An 18,756-nucleotide genomic window follows, 5' to 3' on the forward strand; every position below is an offset into this window, starting at 1 on the left:
CGATCACGTGATTGCCACATTACGTCACAAGTCTAGGTAAGAAATCTTGTAGTTTTCAACCACATTACATTTGTCCGATAATAGTCAAGTCCTAAAAAGAATCGCCCATCCTTGTAAAGAATGTATTTTCGATATAAAAATTCGCCGATATTTCCATTAGTCACCTTAACTGTACTGCGAAAGTACATAGCGGTATGATATTAAAAACAAACAAACAAACAAAAAACTGCAGAAGTTTCCGGCACATATTTATTTTAAGGCAGAGAAAAAAACCCAAACCATCCTGAAACCGATCGAGTATCACTCCCTGTCCGTTCTCGGAATTTAAATCTTGATTATCTTATTTACAATCTGGTTAAAGTTATTTTTGTATATATTTTGCCATATTGTAACATGCTAGCATTATGAAAATAGTCTCAGACACCTTTGACGGTAATTTCCCGATTTACCCAGGGGATAATTATTCAGATCAACACAAGTTTTAGAAACGATGAATTAAAAATTGCGAACAAAGTATTTTTCTGCCGCCTACCTCAAGTTAATTTTCAAGGTTAACATATTTGAATGATTTTTTCCCCATATTTTAAGATATACATGTACATGTATATGAATTTTCATATACTAAAACTTACTTGGGAAAACAAGATTTCTAATCTCTCCCTCTAATCATGTATGATTTTGGTTAAATATGTGTTTTTCACAATAGAAATCAATGGAAAACTGAAAATTATTGAAACCCACCCCTTCAGTGAAACAAAAGTCCTTTTTTATAGGTGCTATTTTGTACACGAAAGCTTGAAATTGTTGTTTCACCGAGAGGGAGGGGGCATATGTTTACACACGCGAAAATATCCATTTTATTACCAATTTAGAATGAGATTTCAGCTGAAAATTTGTACTTTATTAATATTATATATGTATATAAATATATAATATATATATATATATATATATATATATATATATATATATATATATATATATATATATATATATATATATATATATATATATATATATATATATATATATATATATATTTATTTATTTATTTATTTATTTATTTATTTATTTTATCTATTTTATTTTATTTTTTTTTACACAAAATAAACATACTGAAAGATTGAAGGGTCATTTATACAAATGTCATATAGATCCATGAGTATCTTAAAATCTGGTGATGTTTTAAAGCCTGATTTCAATTGATGAAATCCCCTCCCCAACCCACAAAAGAGTTATAATTATGATCAATAAGCTCTTTGACTCGGGTATTGAAATTATCAATCTTTGCATTCAAAAAGTTTCATTGACTAAATTGCCTTAATGTTGAATTAATGTAGGAGGGAACCGAGATTTGTGTGTGTAGTTCTTTGATAGAGTGATTTATTTTATATATTAATTATTATATTTCAGGATTAAATTAATTCAGTTAAATTGTCATATTTATTTCTTTACAGCATTTCATTTATTGAATAAATCCACATGGAATTATTTACATCAATCTGTGTTTATTTAGTTATTTATAGATGTATGACATCACAGTGGTCATTTAAACCCCTGTCCCTTTCTATATATATCTTGTGTAGTGTCCAGGCCAACTTGGATTTCATTGGTTGGTTAGTTTCCCTCTCTTTTGGTTTTTACTTAGTTAATTACTTTTGTTGGAGATCTTGGTCTGAGTAGACATATTGGCTTTTGATATGATGACTTATTTATGACAATGACCAAGACAGGACAGAATGTAAGTTTACTTTTACTGATTTCATTATTTCTATATAATTGTTTATCTGCTAAATTACCAAATAATAATATTCTAATATAAAGTATGAAAGTTCAGTTTGTGTGATTATTTTATGACTGTAAATATTCAGAGTAATAAGTATATTTTATATCTGTGACAATAAGTGTGTAATATAGTAAAGTTATATTTATATTATTCATGCACAGATCACTGAATAGAGTACAGCTGTGTTCAGCTATATATATATATTGGAGTTATGGCTCTATATCACATATAGGTATGATGTATATATTTTGTATATTGTCAATATAATTATATTATTCTGGAAGAGTTCAGTATAATTTGATCTCATTGTTTTATCTATATATTCCAGAGTGTTCATACTTTGTACATATTATTGATTAAGAAAGATAACTCTTAATGTTTTATCTATGAGCACAATTAAAGGGAAATAACTCTTCATTTGACCGTGCTATCTGGCAAGTGATCTACATGTATGCTTTGTTATAAAATATTTATGATTGTTTATATATATTTCAGAGCTGTGATAAAACTGATACTACTGATAATACACTTATCCACAACAACAACATGGTGTTTGTATTTATTATTCCTTAAACGAACCCCATTTCAATATATAATTAATTTAAATGTAAGGACTGAAAACAGATCGGGTTCGAAGCTTAGAACAATGATAACAGTCGGGATCGATTTTAATTTATTTGGAAAATAGTTCTTTAACATTTTAGCTCTGGTGTATGAAATATTTCATAGATCAATTGGAAATTAATTGAAAAAAAAACGACAAATTTCATATGAAATATACCTTTACATCAAATACTTAAATTACCTCTTAAAATTAAAAAGAAATATTTTCATACGCGGTTAATTTGCATAAAAAATCATAATGAAAACAATAATGGCGGACGTTAAGCAGACGGATCAGTGATGTTTGTATTGAATTAACAGCAGTTTGACATCTAATGAAACCCATGGAATTGGCAAAGTCAGTATTTGGTTCAAGAAATCCAGACGGTTATAGCAGCAAAGCTACAACAGGTTCGTTTTCGATGCTTATTTTTAACGTCGGCTTCATTGATCTTGATGCTGGCCAGTTAAAAACATGGCGAACATATGCCACATATGCAGTAGTTAAGCATGCAGGCATAGTTTACCAGTGGTAGAAACACCTATTTTTATAAACTTTTTGTAATGTTATTACGAAGGCTTACATAATATGGAATTCACTTTCATTTACACAAAAGCTTGTCGGCTCATTTCAGAAAAAAAGGGGGGGGGGGTAGTTAGAAAGATTAGAAAGATGTACCGGTATGATTGATTAATGATAAATATGTTTGTGCAGTATATTACTATATAATGCATTATATTTGTAGTTGAGACATTGTCTGAAGATGAGGACGATTTGGTGGCTGGTCATGGAGAGAATATTGCTGTCTCCTCCAGTCAGTACAATACAACATCAGACTTTGTGCCTACTCCCGGGGGGCCATTTTCAGCACTGACTCCTTCAATGTGGCCTGAGGACATTCTTGCTAAGTTAGGAAATCCAGTAGGTGTTCACTCCAATATTTTATTAATTTACAGAAATATTGATGAGATTAATTTCCATATTATCTTTATTGAAATCATGTTCAAGTTTGTTTATCATGTTTATTCACTCAAAACAAAACTATTTAGCACACATCTTATTTTAGCCCTTTTCCTATATCCAAAATATGTTCCTTAATAGATTACTCAGAGCATCTAAGTACAGTGTATTTTTAAAATTATTAAAAAAAAGGAATACATTAGTTTGTGGTAATTTTATGAAATTTACCAAGTACATGTAATAAAATGGTAATATTACTATGTCTTTGTATACCTCAAATATTTCTTCTCATGAATCTGTGTTATTTAGATTCTGTGAATTCTATTATTTCAATATAACTTTAACACTGTTGTCTCATGGACAGTTGCTCAATTAATCTAAAGCACCTTAGAGTTCATCTTCTCGATGTCAAAGTTTTGTGATAAAGTTCCTCTACACAAACCCTTGATAAATGTTACTATTTAAAAGTTTGGGTTGTGGTTACACATGAATGGTTAATAATGAACCCACCATTGAGAATATCTCTTAAAAAGATTGGCAAGAGCATAAAATTTGGCAAGAGCATAAAATTGGTGTCTGAGTTAGAGAAAAAGCACAGAAGTTAGCTTTTTTTATTTTTCATCTGGTGTTGCTTATTTTCATGCTTGAAATCCTTTTCTAGTGGCTCATTGCCCAGCACCTATTTTATTTGCAATTGTGAGGTGAGGGATCTTCTAAAAATTAATTTACCATATTTTATTTGAGGTAATTGGTCACAAATCCAACAACTGATACTTTCCATTTTTTGTGTTTACAAAACTTTACCCACTATTAAGACTGTTTTTCTGTTTAGTTCCCAGTCCAGGACCGGGAACAAATGAAAATGCAGCTTTCTATCCAGACTTTTGTTAAGCGACTTTTGTCAAGGGTTTTGTAGAGGAACAATATCACATGGGGTTGACATTGTGATACTTAGAGTTTAATAACCCCTGTTATACAGGTCTTGCACTGGGATGAGTTTTGAATTATATTAAATTTTAGTTTGATTTTTAAATGTATAGTTTATTAAATCATACTTTTCATGTGCTTTAAATTTAAAAAAAAAGTTCAAAAACTTTAAAAAATAGAGTAAATATGCTCAAAAATTCATTTGTTATGTTTATTTGCATTGTTTATTGACAGTCCAATGTCTGGCTAAACAATTGAGACTGAAATTCAATATGTCAATGAATAAATGATTCACAAAGCATGTGAAATTCAACGTATGGATCAACCTTTTTCTGTGTAATAGTGAAGAGATCACATTTTAAATTTTGATAGAGAAGTTGAGTTATTACTAAAAAAAAAAATATTTGCAACAGAAGCTCTGCAGGTTCACTTGCTGTAAAAATATATTTGTGCTAAATTTCTTGTTTTACAAATAATTGTAATGTGATCCATGTTATACCTAATATATTGTAGCCAGAAGATCCAAATGGTCAACTTGATTACAGATATGATGAATTTGGTTTTAAAGTAGAGGAAGAGGGTGAGTATGTTTAAATATATCTGTTTATGTAGTATGTTTATCATGAATTTCATTTTAAACTGCAATTGTAAGAATCAATTTTAGCGAGGATGAAAAGCAAATTGCAAAGTTTGTAAGATTATGATCTCGGAATCTGTACTTAGTAGCTTCTGTATTAGTGATATCTTTCTGTTGTAGATGGACCTGAAGAGAATTCTAGTAAACTCTTAAGCACCCCTTTTGTGGAGGACCCTCAGCATCGGTTGAAGTGGACAGCTTACCTAGAATTCACACACAACAATGAAGTGGGAGATCTGACTTGGGATAAGGTACTTAATTTAAAGTTCTGAATGACAGAATTTATACATTACATCACATGAAAACAGGCAAAATTAGAGAAAATTACAGATAAACATTATTTGTCTACACTGCAACTTTTTACTCCATTAGACTATTTCTGTGGATAATTTTCTTTAGGATTAATTGTGCTACTTCAATTTTAATATCTCTCTTCAGAAGTTGTAGGGTATTATGTTTAATTGTTGATATCTTATTAAGAGGTGGGCTGGAGGATGGTTACTTCTTACTTCAGGTTTATGAAAGATAACTCTTGAATGCATTGTTCTACTGGCTTCATACTTCAGAAGTAGGTAGCAAATCATGTTAGGATGATCCCATTTATTATTCAAGATTATTTATCAAAGGTCAAGGGCACCATAACATAGACATTTTATCATTCTTTAAACATAAGAATATGCTTGAAGTTCTGCTTTATAATTACATTATTACCTGACTTTGGCTTTGAAGGGGTTATTTTGCAATGTTTGTGGTATCCTTGTTAAATGAATGATATAAATATATTGTATTAATATTATGCTGATTAAATACATCTGTAGATACATGTAAGGTTTTAAAGTGGCAAAGTTATTTACAGAATGTAGGTTAAGATTTTCTTTCATCTTTTTTTAAAGGTTGAACCAAGGCTCCCGAGATCTGAGAAATTACGGGGCATGGTGAAGCAGGGAATTCCTCATTCTCTTCGGCCACATATCTGGATGAGACTATCTGGTGGGATGGAGAAAAAAATCAAATCTGATCTTACATACAAAGACATTGTCAAAGCCAGCTCAAATGATTTACTAATGACATCTAAACAAATTGAAAAGGTACCAAACATTGCAAATTTTGGACAAATTCATGTAACACTAGAAGGTGTTGTGCATGTTTATTTCAGTGTTGCATCATCCACATTGTGTACATGCATTTAGGTGTTAAAACTTAATCCTCAGACTCAGCAGCCCTGCTTTCCTGAGAAATTGGTGCATCAATTTACTTTTCATCTTATATTCCAGGAAAAGAATTCTTTTATTCTCAAAAATAACCCTGATCATTAAGTCACATTCTTAAAGGATAAAAGCAATTTGATATCAGAAAATGTGACATAGATTTTAATGGCTAAAGTTTGATTATTACGGCTTATTACATGAAATATTGTAATCTAGACACTTCATTGCATTGGAACCAGGAGACTTTTTTCTGTTACAGGACCTATTGAGAACAATGCCAAGCAATGCTTGTTTCTGTAATATCCACGGGACTGGTGTTCCAAGACTTAGACGGATACTTAGGGGTCTGGCCTGGCTATATCCAGACATTGGCTACTGTCAGGGGACTGGAGTAGTAAGTCTCCTAGATTATGTGATATGGTGAAATTTTCCATCAAAAGAATGCAATGAATATTTTTTTAGTTCAAAATAAGTTGGTTTACAGATCCAACTAAATTTTTGTTGTGAAAAAGAGAAGACATTTTCTTTTGAAATTTTTATGACGTCGAGCTCTTGGAGCTCGAACGTCATCTAGCAAGCGCCCTGTTGAAATCGCGACCGGATATGTACGCGACCGAATGTGTCAGTCGATGCATCCGCAATAGAAAATAGCAATAGCTATAAACCATTTCTTTGAAAACGCTCAAAATGAATAATAGCTTGAAAATAAAATTGCATCAACTATATCTGCAATTAATTCTATTGCAAAACAACAATATTATGTTTTATTCTCACACAAGAAAAATGTGATGGTTGTTGCGGATGAATTTCTGCAGAAAGGGTGCGTGGAATGACATGAATAACATTTCGGAACGATAACCGTGTAACATAAACAACACAACAGGAGGTAAAATAATTACAAAATTACATAAACACGAATACTACAAGACTAAAAAGATTGAATTTCTAAATCTTAGCTTTACTTATAAAATCTTCTAACCAATTCTATCCTAAAAGCCGATGATATTGACCAGTATTACTGTATTTCTCCATTTCCTCCATTTCCCAGTATACCGTATACCACGCCCGATCGTAACTCGATCGTAATTGTAACAGAACAGAGTCTTGGTTGTAGTTTAGATGCAATCACTAATACAACGCTTTGACATTGGCAATTAAAAAAAATATTATATAAATTCATGAAATCCTTCATAGTTCTTCAACTGACTGACAAGAATTTAGCATGAACATGTTCGACGGTGTCTGGTCAATTCGAACCCTGCTCCATTCGGACCATGACATAAGGCCCCAGACTGTAATTGTGATATTTTGTTTAAAACTATTTTTTTATTATGTTTCCTGAGTCACTCACTTGACTTATTGCTATCTTCAAATTCAAAATGATCTTTTGAAATTGTTTTTCTTCTTCGACGTCATTGAAGCCTTTCAGGCTTTTGATTTTATCATCACTGGTGGTGTTTTTGTTAGGAATAAAAAATTCAGATGAAGAGAAAATGTGGTAATGCTGAAACACATGAATTTCAATATGATGTGAAAACGAATGCTTAACTTTGATCTGAAAAATTGAAAATAATTGTTCTCAAACCAATTTTGTTATGAACTAAAATTTTAGTACAAAATATTGATACAGTTACTGAAGACATGTCACATTTCTCATTACTTTGCTTGAGTAGATAGCTGGATCATTGTTGCTATTTATGGAAGAGGAAGACACATTCTGGATGATGTGTGCCATCATTGAGGACCTGCTGCCTGCCTCATACTACTCCAGTACATTGATTGGTATTCAGGTCAGAGTCAGATAAAAAGGAAAAAAAGTTATAAGTATCTTCAGGAATATCAATTACATATACTTATGGAGGATGTGAAAAATGTCCAAAGTTTACATATGTAATTTCTTCCTTTAAACAGGCAGACCAGAGGGTGATGCGACATTTGATTATTAGCTACTTACCTGACATAGATCTGGTTCTGAAGGAACACGATATTGGTATGTTGTGTAAATATAAGAAAAGATGTCCACTTGTAGTGCTTGTTAACATTACTGAGAAATGGAACACTGCAGTTTTACCACAAGTATTATATGCATAACATTTGAATGTTGAATGTAGATTAGTGATTAATTTTGTAAAAGGAAGAGCTTTTGACAATGCTAGCTTCCTCATTTCTAGAAAATGAAATACTTTATAGATAAAATTTCAGTCCACCTGACTAATTTTTGTGTTGTTCACACTGACACTGAGCATGATACTGATTGCTTTAAACATTAACCTCTGTGTGTTTATGACTTGACCCTATGTGGTTTATTAACAATCCTGTAGCACACAGCATGTCTTTACAGAGCTCTCCCTCATCAGCCTGCACTGGTTTCTCACTCTGTTTGCCAGTGTCGTTCATATGAAGGTGCTCTTAAGGATCTGGGATTTATTTTTCTATGAGGGCTCCACTGTTCTATTCCAAATCACTATGGGCATGCTCAAAATGAAGGTTTGTCAAACTTTTTATTGTACATAGTGTTTTATAATTATATGAAACTTATGTATCCCATTTTCATTTTTTAGGGTATTTAAATGTAAATATGTTAAATGTTTTGTTATTGGATTGTTTATTACATTATCTGCATCTTGATTTTGCTAACGTTTGTGTATGCCAATAATAAACCTGGTAAGCATTATTTTGGCCTGCATGAAGAACATATTTATGTAGGAGTGGGTCTGTTGTCACATTAATTTTGATAGAAATTACCTACACATACATGTATTTGTTTACTGATCCCAGGCAGTGATTCTTGGAGTGGTAAAATTTCATGTAAAATTGGTAATATACAAATTGAAAAGACATGAATGATTATTGAATCATGTCATATTGCAAGTACATGTACATGTAATTTTCTGAAAAAATTATGGATTGTCTTGAGAAAATGCCTTGTGCTAATGAATTACCAGTTTTCAAACATGGATTTCCAGAAACCTTTTGCAATTCCCCAAGTCTGAAGTTGGAAAGTTGACTAGTAAATTTTATGAGTTTTAGAAAAATCTGTATTAAGTACTTTGCATTTGATGTGAATCTTTTATTCGTAAGTTTGAGAAGTTTAGTACACGCTTTACAGGAGGATGAGTTGCGTACCCTGGATAACTCTGCACAGATTTTTAACTCCCTGTCTGATGTTCCTGGTGATGTACAGGATGTAGAGGAACTCATTGAGGTAACACGTCTACAAATAAATAACACTGCAATTTTGTAACATTTCAATAAATATAATGATTTTACAGTGTTTCAGAGGTTTACAAGAAACAACTGCATTTCCAGGTTTCATACCGGGTGGCTGGTTCACTAACAGACATGGTGATAGAATCTCAAAGAAGGAAACATTTGGCCTACCTAATGGCTGATCAAGGTGCAATAGTCAATCCTGATTCTGCAAAAAACCTGCCAAAACAAGTAAGTCATATGCATCATACTGTCTCTTCTGAAAAATAATGCTGAAAAGTATGCAAAAGACATTTGAAAACATGTAATAGTACATGTACATTTGACCATTTTCTTTCAGCAATTAAACAAAAGGCATTTGAAAAGGTCTCGCTCCCTTGTTTCAACATTACTTTGGGGCGAAACTGAAGATGATGGTTTCGGTAAAGCTAAAAATGTTCGCCAAACTGAGATTCTGGTTGACTTAAGAGAGGCAATATTGAAAATAGCTCGTCATTTTCAATCACTGGATCCAAAGAATAATAAAGTGGTAAGCATTAATTCTGAACAGAAATTGGTTTCATTTGTGTGTGTGGTCTCTGTGTACAAAGCATTAGATAAAGTTATGGAGAGTATATAAAAAATGTGTGTAAAACATTCAGAATATTTTTTTTTCATTTATTGGAAAGATTAAAATCTTTATTTTTTCCACAATTTGAAAATACATGTACTTTAAACAGGTATTGACAGCAGATTATGCCATGGAAAGTCATGCTAAAGATCTAGAAAACTATGTCAATGTAGCAAGGAACAAAAGAAGAAGGGCCAAGGCATTGCTGGACTTTGAACGTCATGATGATGATGAACTTGGCTTCAGGAAAAATGACATCATCACAGTAAGTGTCAAGTTTATGAAATATGGACATTGCTTGTGTAAAAGATGATTCTAAATTTGAGTTAGAAAAAAAATATGTCATCTTTTATTTTTTCCAGCTGACTTGCAAAGAAAGTGTCAAATATAAAGTTGTTTCCATTTTTTGTTCATTTTTGGTGCTATTTTTATAACGTGTTTTATGAAAATTCTGATAATTTTTTAATCAGATAATATCTCAGAAGGATGAACATTGTTGGGTTGGAGAGCTAAATGGATTAAGGGGCTGGTTTCCTGCTAAGTTTGTGGAGTTACTGGATGAGAGGAGTAAACATTACAGCTCGGCAGGAGATGACAGCGTTACAGAGACCATCACAGATCTAGTCAGGGGAACGTAAGTCTAAAATTATCAATATTGTGAAGGTACTTATAATTAAAATACCTTTATAGAAAATTTTATTGAAGTGTTTTAAATAGAATCTGATTGGTATGAAAAAAAAGATATTATATTTTTAATCTTTTGATTTGATTTATTATAGAATATGTACATATATTTCAGACTGTGCCCTGCATTGAAAGCTGTGTTTGAGCATGGATTAAAGAGGTCATCTATTCTGGGTTCTGTGTGCCATCCTTGGCTTTTTTTAGAGGAGGTCTGTAACTAATTTAAAGCTAAAATCTTTATAATATGTGAACTAAGACTTGAGAGTAAAATGTAATTATCTTGTACTTGTATAACAATGTGTGATGTAAAAGATTTGTAATATCTCTTGTTTTACACAACTTTTCTATCAACAGGCAGCAACAAAAGAAGTAGAGAAGGACTTCCAGTCAGTGTATTCCAGATTGGTGTTGTGCAAAACATACAGGTATTATAATGTTAGAAGAAATAATGGGTATGAACCCATGACATGTAGCTGTTTGTGGCCATTGTGGGGTATGGGGTTAGAGCAGCATGAAGCTGTATGTGGGGAATAAGGGTTAAAGCAGTGTTACATATCAATATATGGGGAGTGGGATACCTCAGAATCAGAAAATTTTATTTAAAGTCAGAGTTTAAAAACAATAAATGAAAGATCTTAGAGCTGTTGACTGACAAACTTAACAGTGTTAAACTCAGGTACATGTATATAGGCATTTGCAATAAAGTACATTATTTCTTGGTTTTGTAATAATATTGAATTGTTATGAATGGTTAAAGCAGGCTATTTGTTAGTTGTATGAGTACTGTACATGTAGCAATAGAATGAATTAAGACCCAACTTTTGTAGACTTGATGAAGATGGCAAAGTACTAACTCCAGAAGAGATTCTCTACAGGGTAAGCATGTACAGTATTAAAGTCAATTATATTTCATCCAAGATCATTTCAAGTAGAGTTGCAAAGTTTGTACAACATCATAAGAAAAAACTGTGTTTCGAAATGTAATGTGAATTACAGTTTTTTGGGGGTTAAAAAAATGTTTGCTTTTTCTCTGCACAAGGGGGTGGAAAAACTGTCAGGCTGTTCCATCATCAGTCAATGCTTCCTTACGTAGATAGGACCATTTATGTCCTTTTTTTTATACATCCATTGTTTGTTAACTGTCCAAAAGTACATTGAGATGTCTGTATAACCATAAAAAGTTGTGTCATTAAAATTTTGCTTTTTACTTGCAAGGAAATGAAATAAGATAATAATCCTTTATCTTTAATAATGCAGCTGTATACATGTATAATTTCCAGCAAAGTTATAACTTTATAGGACTAAGAAATAATTAAAAATTAAAACTGTGATACTTGTCTGTTTTAATTTGATTCAGTAAAACAGCAGCATTTAAAGCCTTTCAAGATTTACTGAAAAAAATAATGTCAAGTGCAATGCTTCATTATGAAAGTAAAGTTTTGGTGCATTTTAAGTTGTACTAAGTTTTATAATAAAATTTAAATTATGCTTAAAACATTGACTTATTTTAGGCAGTCCATGCAGTGAATGTGTCGCACGATGCCTGCCATGCCCAGATGGATGTGAAGTTTAGATCACTTATTTGTTGTGGCCTTAAGTAAGCATTATATTTCTATACATGTATTTGTCCTTTGGTATTAGAAAAATTGTCAGATACATACATGTATATCTAGAAAATATGCTTTTTTACCTTTGGATTTCTTTTAAGAACTACATACAATACCAACCTGACATCCAAGCAGTCCCAGAAAGCAATCCCATAGGCTGCTCTGGGACTACTTTCTCAAAATTTTGAACTGCTGTAGAAAGTAAACACAGCAAACTCAGCAATTTTAGGATGTGGGGTCAGTTTTTGGGAATGCTTTGTTCATCTAAGCATGAAGGCATAACGTCAGGTTCTGATTTGTAAAAATGTTCTGCACCTTGAGTATTCCAAGTGAGTGGTATGTAGAAGTCATACAAACAATCTAAAATTGCAAAAATTCAGTATATATTCAAATCTAGCATTGCTGTCATCAATGTTACCTTTTGAAGAAAAGATCTCATTAAATTAGGATAGGATCAGCATACCTAGCATTCAACCAGAAAGTATAAGCAATCAACTAATTAGCAAGCTTAGCATTAAAGAAAATCAGCAGTAATTCTGAAACAGAGAACTGTACCTGCATTATATTGACAGTATAAAAAATGTCTGATTGTACTTTTGTATGGCTGTGCTATTGATGTTCACATTAAATGCATGTCTTGGAGACCTTGTTCTTGTATAACAGATAAATCTGTGTATTCCTTGTTGTTGAACTTAATTCTCAAAGCAGTCGCTACATCATCTGAAGACCTTGTTCTTATTTGTACTTACTGTATAACTGGGTTGTTTATTTTCACCTCGGGTACTATATATATGGCTGGAGACCTTGTTCTTGTTAAGTTACTGCTAATCTGTGTTTACTTTCACAGCAGGTATTACATGTAAATATGTGGTTGGAGACCTTGTGCTATTATATGTCCAATTAATGACTGTGACAATTTTCTCAGTGGCAGATAGTCCGAAATATCTGATGTTTTCCAGGCTTTTTTCATGATTTTGATATTTTATATGCCAGGAAAACATCAGAACTGGCGCCATTACGAAAACTGGGAATATTGCCTTCTCCAACTGGAGTTGATTTTCGATACTTGCAAACTGAATTGAATGCCGAACTCACAATTTATCGATAGCACAATGCTTCCTGTACTCACCAATATGGATGAAAAGAAAACATCACTCAACACTTCGATACAGGAGTTGCAAGATTTTAAAATGCATGAAATGAAAACAAATCTCGACAGTCTGACAGATAAAATGTTTTCATCAGATTGTACATTTTATAAATGAACCTTAAAAACGATGTTGGTGAGTACTAAAAGTATTGTACTATTGATAAGTTGTGAGTTTGACATTCAATTCGGTTTCCAAGTATCGAAAATCAACCCGAGAATACCACCTCCGGTTGGAGGCAGTGAATTCCCAGTTTTCATAATGGTGCCGGTTCTGACGTTTTCCTGGCAAGTAAAATATCAAAATCGTAAAAAAGCCAGGAAAACTTCAGATATTTTGGACTAAGTGGCAGATGGTTCATCTATTTTTTGAGATTTTGTCCTCTTATACATGAATATAAGGGAAAATAACTGATTGCATGTACCTCCCCATTCCTTAAAAGTAGAGAAGCTGAGGCTCCAAAAAGAGGACCAAGGCACATAGTTGTTTCGCCTGCAGAGCAGAGCGATACTTAGGGATCACTTTACCCGGTGTCTGTCTGTCACACCTTATATCTCAAGAACTGGAAGAGGTATGGATTTGATATTTTGCACATATAATGCTTGGCACTATGGCTTTTGTAAATTACCATGGTTACTGACCTTGTGACCCTTGATCTTGACCTTTGACCTACCTTGCAAAAGGTTCTTCTGACAGTTTAATCAAAATTTATGTCTTTGAATTTTAAGAGGCAGGGGTTTTGATAATTAGCATTTATACATGTTTATGAACTCATGACACAATGGATGGTGTAGTCTGACAATTGCAGTTAAGACATTCATTTACAACTTTAATGAAGCTAAAAAGCAGGCAACATGTGTGTTCCTTGGAACACTCTTTTTTTTTTTTTTAGAGATGGAGATATACTAGGATATTTTCCACTGCAAATCCTTCATATTTGGGCCTCTCTGATTTTGTATAGATATATTATACTCGGTTGTAAAGGAAGAGCTGTACTTGGCGTGATGTAGTGAATAATGTATAGCTGCAAATTACAAAGCAGCAAGAAATTTTTGTTGACTTAGAATAATTATTAGATCCCAAAGAAAATGAGTAATATACACCAGGCATATTAAACTTCTGCAATTTCTAAACATTTTTAATTTTACTTTTCTTCAAAAAGCTGACAATAATAGTAAATATAGTACAGTAAGAGAGAGTGAAAAAGACTGAAACCTTGCTGCTCTTGTAGATCATTTTGTGACTGAGTTGTTTATGTTGACAGTGAACAGGTGCTAAATTTCTGGTTGAAGACCTTGTGGTCCTGTAAGTCATTGTGTGACTGAGTTGTTTATGTTTACAGTGAGCAGGAGCTATATCTCTGGTTGGAGACCTTGTGGTCCTGGAAGTCAGTCAGTTCCATGACAGAGTTGTTAATGTTTACAGTGAGCCGATGCCAAATCTGTGGTTGGAGACTGTGCTCCTGTAAATCAGTCAGCTGTATAACTGTGTTGTTATCATTTTCAGTGAGCAGGTGCTACATCTCTGGCTGGAGACTCTGTGTTCCTGTATGGATGCTGTGGAGAAGTGGTATCATCCCTGGTCATTCATGAGGAGTCCAGGCTGGGTACAAATCAAATGTGAACTAAGGTAAGTGCCTTGTACAGTGTATTTATATTGTACTGCTGTTGTGTCTCCTGTGTTATTTTGTCAACTTGCTCTCAGTGATGCATGATGATGTATGAAATCTAGTTCATATTTCATGTTAAGGGAAACCTTTTGGTTATATGTATATATTTTTTTAAAATTTAATCCAGTAGGTACCAATTATAAATTGGTTGTAATTTTTTTATTTATTCTTATTTATCAAACTTGACAAGACATTAGGATGCAGAAATAGAACTGATTTTAAAAACAGGAGGTAGCTAATTGCCACTTAAATACCCTGGTACACTGTAAACATACTTTTTTCCATGGGGTCAAAATATCGTGTTATGTCATTTCTGTTCAATCCGCAGATAGAAAATTATGCTGAATTCTTTGACATTGTAATTTTTATATGCACTTTAAGTATGCTGTGACAAATTTCCATTGAAAATATGTGACTGTATACATAGCGTAAATTAATCCAACATGGAAAAATTGATGTCTACAGTATTTAAAAATTAAAACTGAAGGATAATTTATGGATTTTTACACCAAAAAAAAAAAAAAAGACCAAAAAAATGCATAATTCAGCAAATAAAGATTTAACGAAATAGATAAATGAATGACACAATGTAAGTTCTGACTTAGCACTGAGAGAAACTGCACACTGCTGTCACTCTTTTGGTCGCTGCATGCTGATATATAGTTTATTTGTTGTGGTTTATTACAGGCTTTTGGCACAGTTTGCATTTAATCTGTCCGTGGATTGGGAATTACCTGTCAGGAAAAAGAAAGCTCCTACATACTCAATCACAAAATCTGTCCAGGACATCCTTATCAAGCATCACTTGTTTAGTTGGGAAATATAAACTCAAATTTACTTACTGTAAAATGTGCAATATAGAGACCATTTCAGGCATATCTACCTGTTTGATTTATAGGAATATGCTGGGCATTTATCACATTGCACAGGTACATGTAAGTGAAAATTAACTGATGATCATGAGATTTTAGATTCTGAAGCTACTCTCCATTACCAATGGCATTGCAGCATTTTCTTGACTTCTGATACACGTATACTGTACTAAAGTCAAATTAACAAAGTATTTTAATGTAGTTTAATTCATTTAATGTTATAACAGATGCATTATTTATACAACATGATCTTTTATTCACTGAATATTTCAATGCAGGATTTCTCCATTCTTATATGATAAATTTGAATAGAGCGAGAATTTATTTTGGAAAAAAATAAAGAAAATTAAACAAGTAAATGATTTGGTAAAGGAAACATAATATTTACAATACAAATCATGATGCTTTCAACAGAGTATTGTGTGAGTTAGCTTTCAACTTGTCTGTGGATGGAGAAATACTAAAGTCAGGCACGTTACATAAAAGTCCAGGTCAAATATGGTGTTATGAGATATGCTTATTAAGCATCAGCTGTTTAGCTGGGAGATAAAATACATGTCATCTGTAGATACTGGTTAAGGCACTAACTGATATATTATCATTATACATGTCATATTGATAGAGGGTATAAAGCATAGATAAGGCAAAAATTCATGTAGAGAAATTTCTATTCAACAGCATTTCAAATTTGTCAATCTCACTTTCAAAAAAAATTTCACACTTCATGTAAGATGTACTTAATGTAGGAAGTATGTAGCCCTGTGATTACAATCCAAAGTTTATCATTTGATGACTACACTCAACCTTTTAGTTTTTTTTTTTCTTTGCTCAATGTTTCTTTGGGTTATTCATGTTGTCAAAAATTAATGACTATTATTTCATAGTATAGACATTAAATGTCAAACCAATTTTTGATATTCAAGATTTGAATCAAGAAATCCTTTGAGGAATGTTGAATGTTGTGATATTATCCTTTTGTTTTTTTGAATGAAACATTTTTTCCTTGTTATTTCTGTGCTGTAATGAAATCCTTTCTTGTTGTAACATTTTCTATTTGTTGTGAAATCCAGTCTTTGATATTTAAAAGATTTTATTTATATTAAGTTCTCTTTATTTTATACACTGTTGAGTTCTGCCAATAAAGTACAGTACAATAGCACATTTATTTGTCATTTTTGCATCTGTGTAGTACTAATTTTCTTTCTTATATAAAAGTAAATGTATGCAGAATTATGGAAATTGAGTAAGAATAATACTTCTAATTTTTATACCCCTGCTCTGAAGGAGAGGTGATAAAACTGTTTTACCCTAGTGTGTCTGTCTGTCCGTACCAAATTTCTGTCGCAGTTTTCTCAGCAACTACTTGCAGATGCTTGAAATTTTAGCACACTCTTTGTTTTGTCAACTGAACTTCTGTATGTTCAAATTAGAGCATATAATCACATCAGAGCAGAGGTATTACTAGTGAGCATTCCCTCACAGACTCCTTTTTTTTCTTCACTGTATTCAGACTGATTCATTCATTTTAGGCTTTTGTCCCAGTTTTCCTTCAAGCTTTTTAGAGACTGGGAGATTCCACATCAGACAAAGGCTTCTTATCAGCCACTGAAGGAAGGGGTCAAGGACATGCTGGTCAAACATCATCTGTTTAGCTGGGATCTCTAATCTGTAGGGGCTCTATTTTATATTAAATTGGGATTTTTGACATGAATGTAGTTAGGATCTGGTACATGTTTAAGACTAACTTGAACCTCACATTCTGTACTGAGATTTGCTTTGTAGTGTTTTAGAATCTATGTAGATTTGTTTCAATTTAGATCTGTTTACCATCCTTGGTCTGATAAATTCAATATCTAATATTAAATGAGATGCATACTCTGTTCAATCTGATTTAAGACATTTAATGTTAAGTAAAGGTCTTTTAAAAGATAGGATTTTTGATGTTGATGTATTATGGACTTGTAATTCCTTAAACATTTGATATCCTGTTGATGGGAATCAGCAGAAGTACGTTCCACGAACACGAATTTGTATGTGTAAATTGGCTTTTGCACTCGCCTCAATTACTTTATTCAGCTACAAACATTAATGTATAAAAGGATTTTCAGGCTGTTTTCTACAGGCTTTTCATCTTGGTTCCATACACATGTATAATTTTGCAGCATATGTCATCAATCCTTTGCAAGTTTGCTATTAATACTTTTATTTATGAACTTTCTAACATACCTGCAGTGATATTATAAATGTCATAATTATATAAACATACAAAGAAATATGACATTAAGCTATGTAAAACAATTCATTCAAGCCATGTCTGTGATATGTATTGTTGTTTTGTAAATGTAATTCTGTTCTGATCTTTATACCAATGAACAAAGGGGGATTCTCTCAAGTATTGTATATAAGGTATATATATTTTATATATAAAGAAAGATATTGATTGGAATGGTTCTAGCTACTTACAAAAGATGCTTATAAGTAAAAAATAGACAATCAAAAAGACACATTTCTCTCTTGCAATAAACAAATGTACTAATATCTGTTATCAGTCATTTTGAAACATATTGATTAGATCAAGACACAGTCTAGATGTTCTATAAATTTTACATAAAGTGTGAATATAATCAGTTAGTGGTTTTATTATTAGTCCCCTACCGGTGAAACCGGAGGGGACTATAGGTTTCCTCTGAGTCTGTCCGTCCGTCTGTCTGTCTGTCTAGCTGTCCCTCTGTCTGTCTGTCAGTCTATCCCACTTGGTTTTCTGCACTTTTTTCTAGATGTTTGCAGATATTGAGCTGATTTTTGGTATGTGAGTGTATCTTGATGAGTTACAG

At 32.4% G+C, this 18,756-nt stretch overlaps 1 protein-coding gene across 2 annotated transcripts; it reads left to right on the forward strand.

The window, feature by feature from the left end:
• Nucleotides 1–2,655: 2,655 nt before the first annotated feature.
• Nucleotides 2,656–18,445, forward strand: LOC133204508 (small G protein signaling modulator 3-like). 2 transcript variants are annotated; one of them, XM_061340258.1, is made up of 20 exons: nucleotides 2,656–2,800; nucleotides 3,136–3,311; nucleotides 4,791–4,857; nucleotides 5,035–5,165; nucleotides 5,808–6,002; nucleotides 6,382–6,516; nucleotides 7,796–7,912; nucleotides 8,034–8,112; nucleotides 8,464–8,609; nucleotides 9,232–9,327; nucleotides 9,432–9,563; nucleotides 9,673–9,861; nucleotides 10,052–10,207; nucleotides 10,413–10,576; nucleotides 10,742–10,835; nucleotides 10,981–11,051; nucleotides 11,454–11,502; nucleotides 12,138–12,223; nucleotides 14,888–15,010; nucleotides 17,452–18,445. In XM_061340258.1, the coding sequence occupies exons 1-20, from the start codon at nucleotides 2,725–2,727 to the stop codon at nucleotides 17,585–17,587; spliced, it is 2,418 nt and encodes an 805-aa protein (XP_061196242.1). In that variant the 5' UTR covers nucleotides 2,656–2,724; the 3' UTR covers nucleotides 17,588–18,445. The 2 variants fall into 2 exon arrangements, with proteins under 2 accessions (XP_061196242.1, XP_061196241.1); XM_061340257.1 differs by lacking the exon at nucleotides 17,452–18,445 and adding an exon at nucleotides 15,738–17,061.
• The last annotated feature ends 311 nt before the right edge of the window (nucleotides 18,446–18,756 follow it).

Source organism: Saccostrea echinata, unplaced genomic scaffold, assembly GCF_033153115.1.
Source record: "Saccostrea echinata isolate AGI-Se365-2 ecotype Australia unplaced genomic scaffold, CSIRO_AGI_Sech_v1 ptg000053l, whole genome shotgun sequence".
Taxonomy (NCBI): domain Eukaryota; kingdom Metazoa; phylum Mollusca; class Bivalvia; order Ostreida; family Ostreidae; genus Saccostrea; species Saccostrea echinata.

Coding starts and splice junctions, on each gene's coding strand:
- LOC133204508 (XM_061340257.1), top strand. CDS start 2,725: ATGAAACCCATGGAATTGGCAAAGTCAGTATTTGGTTCAAGAAATCCA. Junction 10,577..10,741: donor ACAGATCTAGTCAGGGGAAC/GTAAGTCTAAAA, acceptor CATATATTTCAG/ACTGTGCCCTGCATTGAAAG. Junction 10,836..10,980: donor CTTGGCTTTTTTTAGAGGAG/GTCTGTAACTAA, acceptor TTCTATCAACAG/GCAGCAACAAAAGAAGTAGA.